General features: G+C 40.5%; 1 protein-coding gene across 1 annotated transcript; it reads right to left on the minus strand.

The window, feature by feature from the left end:
• Window positions 1-6,899: 6,899 nt before the first annotated feature.
• LOC141015806 (C1q-related factor-like) lies at window positions 6,900-11,721 on the minus strand. Its single transcript, XM_073490008.1, has 2 exons — window positions 11,071-11,721; window positions 6,900-7,079 (listed from the first exon to the last, which is right to left on the minus strand). The coding sequence occupies exons 1-2, from the start codon at window positions 11,701-11,703 to the stop codon at window positions 6,900-6,902; spliced, it is 813 nt and encodes a 270-aa protein (XP_073346109.1). The 5' UTR covers window positions 11,704-11,721.
• Between the last annotated feature and the right edge of the window lie 2,452 nt (window positions 11,722-14,173).

A 14,173-nucleotide genomic window follows, 5' to 3' on the forward strand; every position in this document is an offset into this window, starting at 1 on the left:
GGCTGCATCCATGAGACTGCGGTGAGGTGAAGAGACAGGCAACACGCCAGCAGAGCGTCCCCGGCCACATGACTCAACCTGTCCCTACGTGTTAGCCCCGGCTCAGTCAGGGCCATGAGGGAACAAGGACGATGGTATTGAGTCACTGACACACTGGACAGTCCCCAGATCAAGCATGATGATGGGGATAAAAGTGGGCGATGCATGTTGTCATGTTCTCCCGAGGAGTGCTAGGACAAGGGATAATGCACCCACGCACACATGATTTACTATAATACAAGATGCTATCATTTTGTGCATGTATGTCTTTCCTAGATCGTAGACTGCTGTAGTACAGCCATTACTTTAAGGAATAGCACCTACATTATAATTGGTTTAAATGAGTATGTTGCGGTACTCCAACAATTGAAAAGTCCAAAATCATTTCAAGATTTGTTTCCCTGTCTTATGTTCACCATTCATCATTCATAGAAAATGTAATTTATCGTGTAAGGAAGGTGGTGAAAGTAGCAAAAAAAAAATTGACACAAATGGAAACGATGTACATATTTGAAAGTGATTAAATGTGATGTAATGTGAATTGATAACTAAAGTGATAAACTGTTGATTTGATAAACCTGATTGACATTTTATTTCAAACAGTATTTCACTGATAATCAACTTTATTTATTTAGTTTTTGCTTAAACCCTAGTATAAAAGTCATGCACACTTGGTGAACCGCTTGACACTCATTACACACATTATTGCGGATCCCACTGCTTTTCTTGCAAGTCCTGCCCTATTCTGCCTGTGATTGGTTGCCTTCATTGCTTAAGTTAAGAGTACCAGAATATGACTAAGACTAAGTTAACAGTTGGAGTCAAGCATAAACTTAATTATGCTCTGGCTTGTAAAAACAGCCAGCGGTGGTGCCAATACAGCAGTTTACGACCCCAGTAAACACACCAACCTCTTCAGCCTCGGACAGAGTGTCTCTCTATGAGGGGCCAAAATGGACAAAAGCCAGGCTAAAATTGCGAGAGGGAACGAGTTACTGTGTGAGAGGTTGAAGGTGCGCAAGAGGGATGGAGGTACCACGCGAGAGACACCCGGTGAGCATTTCATCTCCACCTTCTTGCATCTATTGTTTATCAAAGCCAAAATATACACAATGTCAAAATGTAAACAGTCAACAGTAAGGATAAGGAAAAATAAACAGCTAAATGGTGAGATGCAAATCCTATTTATTTATGCTACAATGTTATAAAAATAATACAAAATAACTCTGAACTACATTATATTATAACTAATTTTAACAGAATAAACATTTTCACTAAACTTCAGTTTTGTCTCCCTGTATTAAAAAAATATTGGAAAGTATGAAAAGACTCTTAAGTTATCTTTTGTTGTATATTTATTTACTTGACATTGTTTATATTGTTGATGATTTGAACGTTAATGGGGATGGGAGAATTGGGGAGCTGTCTTGTCCTACTCTGTATTGTCATTTTGTTGTTTAAAGTTGAAAATAAAAATAAATTATTTCCAAAAAAGCAAAAAAGTAGACCAACATAAGGTCAGACATTTGCATGTTATGTAACTATCTGGTGAATCATATCAAATTTTAAGCATTAGCAGTATGACTTACACTTAAAAAACACTGCACTGCTGATCACGACTGCATACCGCCCCTCTGGCTTTTCCTACAATTCTGCCACAAAGCTGAGAAAACTGATGAGGAAGCAGCAGAAACTGATGAGAGCATTGTCCCTTTCACAATGCAAGCAGGATTTAAGGTCTTACAAAGACCAATCACTACCTGCTCCTCCTCTGTAATCATACCTTTTATTGTATTCATAGAGATTTTGAGGACATACTCTAGACCAAGTTGCCATGTTAACAGAGCCCTCCGTATCCAGGCATGACAAGACTGTTGATGAGATGTTGTATAAGATTAATACAGCATCTGTTATCCGATAACTATGGAAGCCCATTTCCGCCAGTTAAAGAAGAAGAAATTGATAAATCTTAGTTTTGATTAAAAAAATCCCCATGGTAAACCATAATTATGAAATAAACTGTTGTACCTTGTAATTTCAACTTTTTATCTCTTAATCTTATAATTTCCACATTTTTAATCTCATAATTATGACTTTTATCTCAATTTTGACTTTTTTAATCTCACATTTATCTCATAATCAGCTCAAAATTATAACATTTTCTCTTATAATTATACATTTGATCTAAACTTTGACTTTTTTATCTCATAATTCTGACTATATATCTAATAATTATGATTTACAATAGAATTTTTTTCATCAAGCTTAGTTTTCATCTTTTTTTTTTAAACCCTAACCCTTTAACAGGCAGAAATGGGCTTCCAAAGATATTTCTTGATATCATAGTCATTAAAAATGTCAGTGAGGTGCGAATAGTATGCTGTATGTCAGCTTGAACCCTGAAGGATGAGTTCAGCTACTATACATATGATATGGATACAGGCTTGTGGTGACCCTGTGAAAACAGGTCTGCAGAGGATGGCAGAGCAGCTGGAAAATCTTTGTTCATTGTCAGTAGTTATTGACAGGCAGACAGTGTTGAAGAGACAAGGATTATTAGCCACAGGCTACGGGGACAGCAATGTCAGTCCATTGGTCTGTCCGACAGAAACATCTCAAAAACTTCTTGATGGATTCCCAATAAATTCTGTACAATCACAGTGACTTTGATAACCCCTTGACTTTTTCTAGCGCCACAAGCAGGATGACATTTGGGCTTGAGTGAAATATCTTGACAAATATCGGACCAGAAAAGAATACATGTGGAAGAAGTTATCGTTTCTGAGTTTGACGTACTTGTTCTTCACAGTATTGTACTTTTTACTCCACTACATGTATTTGGTAACTTTAGTTACAAGGCCTGTGCTTTTGATGCTTAAGTACTTTTTTGCCGGAAAATTACCTTTTGATACCAAAGTACATGTTATATTAGATATACTTAGATATAGTAGACTTTTCCGCCAGTAATATTTGTATGGGTGACTTTTACTTTTACCAAAGTCAGATTTTAACATAATATCTTTACCTTGATTCAAATTTGACTTGGGAACTTTTTATGACACTGGGTAACATTGTAAAAGGGTCTATTTTAACCTTACCAAGAAGATGGATTGCATAAATCTAACCAAACTGTCACAGAGAACTGTCAACAATATAACAATAAGTTATCCAAAGCCAGTCCCCTGGGTTAAAGTCCTGCACTTGGCACATTCATCCACTTCAACCTGCTCCCTATAGTCAACTTTGTTGCTTTTTGGTCAGTTGCAACGATGGTCCTGATGCTACATTAATAATGCCAACATGGTGATATCAGATAAACCAACATGTACAACATCATACCTGCTAAACATCAGCACGTTAACATTATAGGTGTGAGCGTGTTAGCAAAGCCTCACTTAGACTGCAGCCTCACAGAGATACTAGCATGGCTGCTCTTATGTTTTGTGTTTGACTCGGTTTGTGCTTGCTGTTTGCACCATGTAAGGTTAAAATAAATAAACACATTTTAAGTGCAGGCTCTCACAAGTTAAACCATGTGTGCATGCAAGCGCAGGAAGGTGGCTGTACAATTTATGGGAGGAAATGTGCATGAGCACGAAGCGCAATTTAGCTCGACGATTACAGCATCTATCTCTAATTTGGATCTCCCCTGGTGAGTTAAGTGTGGGACGCCGAAGATAACAACACCAAGGGCTCATTAACGTCACTTCAGACATTTCAGAGGAGGTACTCTCTCCAAGCCTTGTATTCTCCTTGTTTGGACTAAAGACACATGCGAGGACACACGCGCACACTGACCCGTACACTGACCCAAACACACACACGGGCGGACCCACAAACATGCACGCGCACTCTGCAGTTGCCTGATAAGCCTCACGCCTCACCAATTGGCCCCTGCAAATGTCAAGCTGAAGCCATCTCAGTTTACTGATAGGGAGTGGGTGGGTGTGAGTGAATGAATCAAAATTTCCTTCAGTTACGTGTGCATACGCCGGAGATTACCTAAATTAAAACAAGTCCGCAGTAGAGGCATAATCTTTCAAAATCCCTCTACTTAGACATGATGAAAAGAGGTACAGTAGAAAATCTCAAAATATCCCCACAGCCGTGTCCAAGAGACGCAGCTTACGTCAACAAAAAAGCAGCTTACAGCGCTTCTCACAGGAATACTTATCTCCAAACCCCGGACTTGCTTAAAGTCAGGGAGAGCATGAGATGAAATGTGAGTCAAAGGTTCAAGCGTCGCGTACAGTCCAGATGCCGTTTCATTGCGAATTAAAACACCGGCCCCAGAGTGTTCTGTTGGGTATGTTGTGCAGCTAAAGTCACCATCAAAACCATACACCCCTGAGGAGAGGTTTGTGTCACTTTTACACGAGCACAATAGCTTGAGCGAGGATCACCCAGTTTTGCAGGATGAGGCAAAGACGGTCTGTGCCTATTGTGTATTGTGTATTTCTCTGCAGATCATTTTGGGTTACTCCTGTTGCCGGTGCGACTCTGACCTCGATAAATGGCTCAAGAAAGATTGGATGGATGGCTAAACAGTGGAATCCTTTGAATCTGTGCAATGAGATGCAATATTTATTTGCCAACGTCATGGCCGATTAAATATGCTATGTTCTGGAAAAGAAGGCTGCCTACAAATGAATTCAGGTGCACTTCAATTTCACTCTCTTCACTCATACATTTTGAAATGCTGTCGAACTCCTGGCTGAATCCTCCAGCGTTTTTATGTAAGAATGAATTTGTGTTTTTGTCCCCGAGGACTTCAGGAAAAGTACAGATGTTGCAGACTCCCGGGCAATGTTCAGTTCCAGTTGTTTCAGCAGTGAAAGCTGTTTCTCGCCGACCCGGGGGCGTTTGTCTTTGACATTGTGACATGAAGTCTCTAATTTGACGATGTGCTCATACACCCTGCAAGGAGAAAACAGGCCGTGCTAGTGCTCAGCTGCCCCGTGGCTCGGGTGACCTCTGCTTAGGCACGGACCCTCAGTCTTAATTGTGTCTGGAGGAATTCTGCTGTCTTAAGACAAGCTTAAGTTTGGACCAGAGGGCTTCCTGGCCTTTTCCACATCGAGCAGTTAAACAGACAACAGGATGTTCTAACACTTGCACAGTGTGGCAAAATCTGGTCTTTTTTTCTCCTTCATTTTAATCAACTGCATTACAGCAATTTACAGCTCACCACAAAATGCTGGATTTAATGAGCGCAAGCGCTGGCATTTTGAGAAGTCACATTGGGCTGACATTCAGTTTTATTAGCTTCAGTGAATGAGTAAATGTGTATTTTGATACTGCCATTTCTTCAAACTGTCAAAACTTTTGTTCGTGAACTCTTAACTCTGTCTTTCAAACTATGTACAAGACAGTTTTGGGCCCCTGAGTCGCCCGTGTCAAAGGCGAATTATGTCCAAAGAATTTCACAATATCAAAGTGAGCTCTTAAGAAAACATAAAAAAATATATTGGTTTTTACAGTTCAGCCCTGGAAGCTATTTTTCTTGTCTCTGACACTGGTGTCGCTGTCACAGCGGAGCCTAATTTGCCCGGATTACTTTCCAACACTGATCTAAGCTTTGTCATGATATGTTCTAACACCCGTCCCCTGACTTTCTCCCGCTGTATCTCAGCGTCTCCACACCCATTAGAGAGGGGGAAAAAATGTCTCTGCGCTTTGATTGTGAAACACAATCATCTCCCGCTTCATTTGGCATTTAACACAGCTGTGATTTCCTCTCCCTTCCCGCCAAATGATCACCCCTGCATTGATTGCCTCTCTCTGATCTGGCGTGGCTCTCTTGTGAGTAACATTTGCACGTCTAAACGCTGGTTTCACTGGAAAATGAGTGATAAGAACAGCTGAGCGGGATCAAGAAATGGATGAGGTGAGTGACATTAACCACATAATGCAAAAAAAAAAACCATTTTTAATCAAAAGTCATGGACATTGAAAGAAAAAAAGAAAAGCCCACATCGAGCTATTTAAACTTCATTTAAAATCATTGTATTTCTCTTTAGCATTCATGGACACATACAGAACATTTCAACAGGTGTTGCATGCATGAATTAAAGAAATGAATCTTTACAAATCAGCACAATAACCATCACAACTATCTATCTAACAGCTATATTCTTAAACAGACACACAATGTGGTTTATGTACACTACTTTGTGTTCAGACATCAAGATTCAATATCAAATGTACAGTTTATACACCAACAATATGCCAAATATAATGGACTGTTATGACATGATTTTCCAATTCATCACACCGAGACACAAAACACTTTGTGACACTGGCATTCAACACAAGCATAATCTCATCATGGCATCCAATATTTGACAAATTAGCGTGTCATGGGACAGAATATAATTATCTCCTCAGTCGTTGAAGCACAACATGTTATCATACAAACAGCATGAGAGAACATAAATCTAAACAGCACATTTACAAACACCGCAGTCGCCACAACTGTTGGATCCCCCAGACTTGTATTTGAAATGACAGCTCGAAAATGATGGCGATGCTTCCTCACTGTCAGGATTGTTAATGCACCTCAGCATGACACATGGCAGTGACTGTCACTGCTATGTCGCCCGCGTCCGTCAGAATAGCAGCATAGGCACCCTGTATACAATGGAACGTATGGATGAGGAGGTAGACAGTTACCAACAGCCACAGATCCACAGCCTAATCGCTGTGTAGACGCTGACTTTACACATCTGTTAAAACAATCTGACTGCGGATCAGTGGCTGTGGGCAACGCTAACCTCACTGCGAGAGGCAAGTGAAAGTCAGGAAGTGAATGTCCTCTGGCCGCGACCCTTCACCTCTGCGCCCACGTCCCTGTCCAGTCTTCAGTCGGCATAGAGGATGAACCCTGAGAAGGTGCTGTATTTGTTGCTGTTGCCCCCGTGAGCCTTGCCCCCGTCCAGTTTTATGAAAACCTCATCGCCTGCATCCAAATGAAGGATGACACTGTTGCTGGCGTAGTCATAACTCTGGTCCTGGTCTTGGGCAATGGCGCTGGCCCTGACCTGGAATATGACACGGACACACACACAGAAGCAGAGAGGATGTGAAGAGATGTAAATGCTAGAGTGCTGAGGCAAATATTGATGTTACTTATAACTGCACATATTCCTAAAACTGTTAACTTTTCCCAGGTCCATTTTTTTGCATCTTCCTGTGATGTTTGGCATGATTCGTGGACGACCCAGGACAGGAAGGCTCTGCAGCGGGTGATTTAAACCACCCAGAGCATCACTGGTACACATCTACCGAGCATCAGTGTGATATCGGTGAGGTGAGGTGTCTGCCAAAGGATCACACCTGTTCACCCTGCTGCCGTCTGGCAAGAGATACAGAAGTATCCGCTGTCAGACCACCAGATTACGGATCAGCTTCTTTCCTCAAGCTGTGAGACTCCTTAACTCATCCTCAACACTTCACCATGAATAGTTTCTTTTTGTGACTTCATCATAATGTTTGAAAGTTAGAACAGAATTTTTTATTATACAATCTTGTGTTGCATAATGAAGCTTAAATAATCTTGAATTTTGAAACAATGATCATTATTGAACATATTGTTTGGACTGTTTTAATGTTTTCTATTTCTATTTATGCTTCTCGACTACGTATATGTTGCATATCTACACTTTCATCTGTATACAGTATATCTGTGTATTCTTTTAAATGTGCTGTTCTGACTTCTGTTTGTTTTCTATATTTTGCAAATGTCTCTTTTACTTTTTTATTGTAAACACAATAGGTTATAATTATTCTGTTTTTAATGCCTATTTCTATGTTTTTGTATGTTTTGTGTGCCATTATTTTGCTAGTGTACGCTTATTTGTTGTTGTTACTACATGCACAGCCCTTTGAGGCATGTTTTGTGATATTGGGCTGTAATAAACTTTGACTTGACTTGACATTTATTGTTGTTATGCACAAATATACCAAGGCAAATTCATTGTATGTGAACACCTACGTAATGAACCTGCTTCTGATTAACTACCAATTATTAGCCAAATGTATTCACTTATCATTCAAAAATGCTAATTGAACTGTCAACGCTGGAACATATTACCAGTATAATGTGTTCCAGCATTAATACATGTGTAATGTAATGTAATGCAAAAGCCCAACTACAGACAAGAGTTTAAAATTAGCATTAGCTTTAAACTCCCTGCGCAACACATCAGTTTCATGCTCTGTAATGGAGATATAATAAATTGCATCGTCCCTGTTAAATAAAATTCAAATAAATAAAAATATATAATGATTATAAACCATTATTAATGGTATTAAAATTACACAACTTAAGTCAATGATGAGATTGAAACAAATGCTTAACTTGACGCACACAAGCATTAAATGACTTATTTGCCATGAGCGAGTTGACCAAAAAGACCTTATTTACAGAAAAGAACATTTGCAAGAAGTGTGGAGTGGATCTGAGAGTCGGTGTAAAGTGTGTCCCCTGTGGTGAATATCTTATTTTTCTCTCATGACTCAACCGAAAGGGTCAGGCTTGAGTCAGTCTGCCTCTGAGGAAGGATGGAAGCACATATACATCCGTTTTTTTTTTTTTGCCTCGTGTTCCACTCTTGCAGTGCATCCACCTTTTTCTGGGTGGAGCACAGAAAATGCCATGTTTTCCCTAATATAAGTGTCATCATGTCAACATGGGGTAATTACTTATTACTGGGGGGTGTTAAAAGTAGCTAACCACTGAGGGACATATCCCCTCTAAGCTTTTGCTCGTGTGTAATGATCTGGGTTGCCAGGTTGGCTGTTACGCTGCAACTTCACCCTAAATGTGTAATCCCTGTTTCATTCAGATTGTGGCGAACGGTTCTGAAGAAAGTTAGAACCAAAATAGTGCCAATTAGTGTACCATTAGTGTGCCAATGGAGTACAGAAATGTATGTCAAGAGGCTACGGGGTCTGTTAAGGAGAGGTTGAGCCACACGACAGCACGATGATACACATGAGGGCAACTCGCTTCCATCCCTGTGTCCACCATTTGTTCCGAATATTGTATGGTATCATGTTTATTGTTGTAAATATGAAAAAATGTGAGAGCGGCTCAAGTGACACCACTTTAGCCTCTTTTAATTGAAGTGCACTCAATAAATACATAATTAATTATTTGGTTATTGCTTCATTTCTTTACACCTTTTTCCCCCGTAGGCCTTCCTTTTGTTCTTCATTTGTAAAAAAAACCAACAACAACAAAAAAGGCAAGTTCACATGACTGTTTAGTTTGTAATTGGTCCTCATTAACCACACAGACACTGTATTTGTGTTTGTGTTAAATTATATAACTATGGGCATGAACCTTGTTAAAGTGTGTTAGGATTTGGCAACATTTTCAGCGAAGCTTTAATTTCTTCAGAGGATTTCAAGCCCACGCTAAGGAAGCAATTTATTAATGGTTTCATCATGTTTCATTAGATATCTTGGCGCTCATAAACAGTGTGCGACTGTAATAAATGCATTTTCGACTTGGGCGAATGTAGCTCAGTATATGAAACTTCATATACGAGTGCTGCTCACAGCATTGTTGCCCTCGAAAGAGAGCAGACAGAGGCAGAGAGGTTAAGAGCTGGGGGAGGCAGCTTGAAGAAGTCTGGACAAAGAACTAGTCCGCCAACAGGTGAATCACCATGATTAAAATATCTAGCTAGACACTGTCTCTCAGTAGATAGTGTAAGTATATTTATCTCTTTTTCTTTTGTATTGTCTGATTCAGTAATATTACCTTTCTGTCATATTTACTGCCCATTTAATTCACTTTTTTTATGTATGGATGTGTTTGGACATCCTAGTTGATATAATGTAATGTACCAACATGCAGGATGAGGAGTGTGAATGGGTGTGGGTGCCCTTTTTTAATTTAGCCACTGACCCTTAAAATGTCTGTCCCTGCTTGTAGCCGTCATTTAGAAAGATTTAAGCTTCCAGTGACATTACACATGGGGTGGGGGGTATCATGAAGACACAGAGTGTACAATCTAATACTATCAGTATGATAGTCATGCAATAAATACTATATTTTTAAAACTTAACATCTATTTTCATGGAGACAGGTGGAAAGGATGTGGTCTCTTTGATTGCAGTGCATTTTGTTTCATTATACAAAATCCTTACAGAACAATATTGTTCAATATGGAAATAAAACATGTTTAGTGTGGTGTGTTTTGAAATTACTTAAAAGTTCACATCAAGTGGTGTATCTTGCAGTGCAACCTAGTAAAACTCCTCAGAGTTGAACCTTCAGTTCTATGAAAGCCTCCACAAAAACTGATCTCGCTTAGCTTTATAGATATGGAATTGCACTGGATTGCATTATAATGTACAGGTGCATGTGTCATTGTGTCCACTCTCTGTGAAGCCTGTTTCAGCCTGGTTGAGATATTTGCAGGGAAATGTCAAGGCTCAGATTTGCATGGTGTTTGATCAGTGTCATCACCTGGGGCTTTAAAGACATTACAAAATTATCCATGAACACAGCAAATATCATGATTTGATAGTGAAACGCCTGGGCCTGACAGGCAGTCTGATAACGCATACTCGCACATCACGACTCCATGAAGTTTGTTGTATTTCAAAGGGCACCAGCTTTGAACTAGCCACTACCCCGGGCTGTGTTTTGATGTGTGCAGAGTTGAGATAGCGCTGCACTCCTTCCACTCACTTCAACGTGTACATCATTGGATGTGTAATATGCACAGATACACAATCTGGCAGCATGCCACTGTGCATTGTCATTATACTGGTCTATAACACCCGACCAAGACAGACCTAAAATCACTCTCCACATGAATGCATGACTACTCAATTTAGGCTGCCAGTACACTGGTTACACTATTCTCTGAGCATTTTGATGTGGGTTCATCCCATTGCATAATTTAAGGAACTTATTATGTCAGTAAACAGATAATTCTCTAGTGTTTTTGTTAAACTTGACAGTAAATCATTAAACATGTGGAAGTGTCTTGATACGTTTAAAGTGTTACCCACCAGACCATTCTTGATCAGGTCAGCCCACATGCTGGTGCCATCTCCTCCCCTCATCAGCACGTTGTAGATGAAAAAGTAGGTGCCAGGAATCTTACAGGTGAACTTGCCCGTCGCGCCCTCAAAGTTGCCACCAATGTTAGTCACCACGTCATCGAATCGCAGAATATCGTAACCTTCTTGAGGGTTTCGTAGTCCTGCGTAAAATGCCACTCGAGGTGTGGTGTTGTAGGTGGTTGTGCTAACTGCTCCTAGAATCCCAGTCCGTACAATGTCAACACCATCTCCCGGTGGTCCCTTGGGTCCTGGTGGACCTGGCTCTCCAGGTGGTCCTGGGGGTCCAGGCTTGCCCGGACGCCCTGGTTTACCTTGTGGGCCGTGAGCGCTGTAAGTAGGCAGTGGTGGGCCAATGCTGTGATCACTCAGATCTGCGTCGTTGTCCCCCTGAAGGCCTGGGGTTGATGTATCTGTTCCTGTCTGCACACCTGTGCCCGTCGTGCCCGTGCTGGGGAAGGGGTCACAAACCATTCGGCAGGTGCCCAGCATCTCGAAGTGGCCCGCGCTGTCATCTGCACCGCCTGTGCCAACGGAGCTCACCAGCACAGGGATGAGGACCACCAGCACAAGGACCAGCATGACCCCCACAGCAGCTGCCACCAGGGTCTTCCGCCCGATGCTCAGCCGGGGAAGGGGCTGCGCAGCCACCGTGGAACTCTCCGGGGTGGAAATGGTGACTGCGGGGAGTGCGTCCACTTGGCAAAACGCAGGCACACTGAGGATCTCCGATGGTGGAGATGGTGCCCAGGGAGAGCTGGTATGAGCGTGTGAGTGAGTGACAGAGCAGTGTAGGAGTAAGGGAGAGGGAGTGGAGCAAGGGACCCGAAGTGATCAAAAGGAGAGAGAGATTGAGAGAGTGAGCAGAGAGTAGGAGAAGAGGAGGAGGGAGAGAGTAAGACAGCTTGAGAGAGAGAAAAAAGGAAAAGAAGCGAGGGGAGGAGAGAGTGAGCAACATGCACTCACTAGTCATCTGAGTCAGGGCTGAGGAGGGCACTTTCCTGCTGGCAGATGTGAAAAGCGAGGGAAGTGACCGTATACGGCACATTTTTCAATAATATTTAGCAGTTGGCATCAATTTTGTGCAATAAAATTTATTTTTGGTACAAGAAGAAGACATTTGAGGCATCTAATATTCAGCAGTCAGGCGTAGATATAGATTTAGCATGATATATTATCGTAGTTTGTAAATAGTAAGAGACGGCGTTTTATCAAAGAATCAGATAACAGATAACAAAAAATATGCTTACATGTTTGTGTGCATAGAAGGTGATCTGGCACTGGAGTGATTCAAGACATCTGTGGTCAGTCGAGCTGCGACCTTCACAAAATCGGCAAACTTTTAAAGGGGCAGTTCAAAATTTGTAACAACAATTTGGTTATATCACAACATTGGTATTATAATTCCTACTGGATATGAAAGGATTTTAGAAAGCTGGGGTTGTGGCATCGTCGCTAGATCGGACATTAAGTGAAACAAGTGGTCTGGCAATGAAATTGGCATTTAAACATTTTATCTTTCAATGTAATTAAAAGCTTTAAAACAACGTCGCAATGAAAATTGATTTTAAAAAAACTGATTACATGTAACAGTGATGAAATAATTGTTTGCCTTCAGTGAGCACAAGTGCTTGTCGTCAAAAAAAGTGTTTCTTATTTCTAATTTAAAATATATGTTATGGTGAGGAATGTATTTCCCCACGGTGTCTCTAAAATTGTCTGAAAATACCTCACATATGTGCATAAGGATTTTACTTTCAAATCGAATGGTGAAATTACCCAAAAGTCAACATAATAATATGATCCAAGATTTAAAATGTCACAGTAAGCCATAACGGTAAGCCTGACTTCACAGGAGGTCCCTTGAACTGGCACACCTCAACAGATTGCAGCTGCTATAAATACGTATATATAAATATATGCTTTTCCTGCCATAACATGTCACAATGCCAGCTGTGAAAAGCTCCTATTAGAATCTGCGAAAACTTAGCAACAATGGCAGATGGTCGAATAAAACACAGTTTGTTATGGTGATTAGTACATGCAGGCAAAATATTAGTCAAGGAAAACTTACCTTTGCACTCTCTTCCAAATGGCTCGGTCAAGTTCCATATGAATTTGGTTAAATCGTTATTGTGTGATTTTTTTCAAACACGTGTTCAATTGTAGGCTATTGTACGCTTTCTAGAACATTCTCTTCATGGCCACATGTGGCTGTAGATGATCATTTAGGAGCTTTAAGAGCTCTTAAAGTGTGTTTCTGAGCTTCACCTCTTAAATGTTGTGTTTATGTGTTAATTTTCCTTCACCTTTTATCAACCATCAGTGCTCAGTCCAGATTGGGGAGCTGTCAAAAGCATAGCTAACTGCTCAAGTTTTATGACGACATAATAGTTAATTAAACTCAATAAATGTGTTTGTAATGCTACTATAAACAATTATAAGAAGCTCATAAGGCTAATAAATCCCTTACAAACCGACAATAAACATGTTTATGATGCTATTTCTAACACTTGCATGGTCTTTCTACTTATTTATTTTAGTAAGCATCCCACAAGGACTTATTAGGGCCTTATCACCTATTTACTAACACTTAGCCTATAACAGTAGGCTAATTTATTAACAGTTTCCAATATCTATTGCGATAATTTTCGTATTTAAAAAATATGACATGTTTTTTAAACTCTTCGTTAGCACAGCTAACTGCTGTGCTAGCTGCTGTTGCTAACTCTACCATACTTGTTGCTAGGCTACCACAGCTGCCATTGTAGCATTCTATTAGCGAGCCAAGCTAACATGTCATTTCAGGAAGCATTTGTGGAGGAAATATTTTCCTCTCCAGAGACTTTTCCACTGATATCCCAGCGACCAGTGCTTCCCTTCACCAGTTTAGCTAAGCAGGCTGTTTGTTGCTTATGCTAACGTGAATGTGCTCGGTGTGTGTGCTCTGCAGTTAGTATGTCATGTGGTTTGCTAAAGCTGCTAGCTATTTTAAAAGATCTCAAGTTTACCTGTTTTTGGCCATAATGTAGCATCTACTGGTTGATCAATT

Source organism: Pagrus major, chromosome 20 (genome assembly GCF_040436345.1).
Source record: "Pagrus major chromosome 20, Pma_NU_1.0".
Lineage (NCBI taxonomy): Eukaryota > Metazoa > Chordata > Actinopteri > Spariformes > Sparidae > Pagrus > Pagrus major.

Excerpts from the sequence above, each read along its gene's own strand:
- LOC141015806 (XM_073490008.1), bottom strand. The coding sequence starts at position 11,703 with ATGCTGGTCCTTGTGCTGGTGGTCCTCATCCCTGTGCTGGTGAGCTCC. Across the intron at positions 7,080-11,070 it reads ACCTGATCAAGAATGGTCTG|GTCAGGGCCAGCGCCATTGC; the intron begins GTGGGTAACACT and ends GTCATATTCCAG.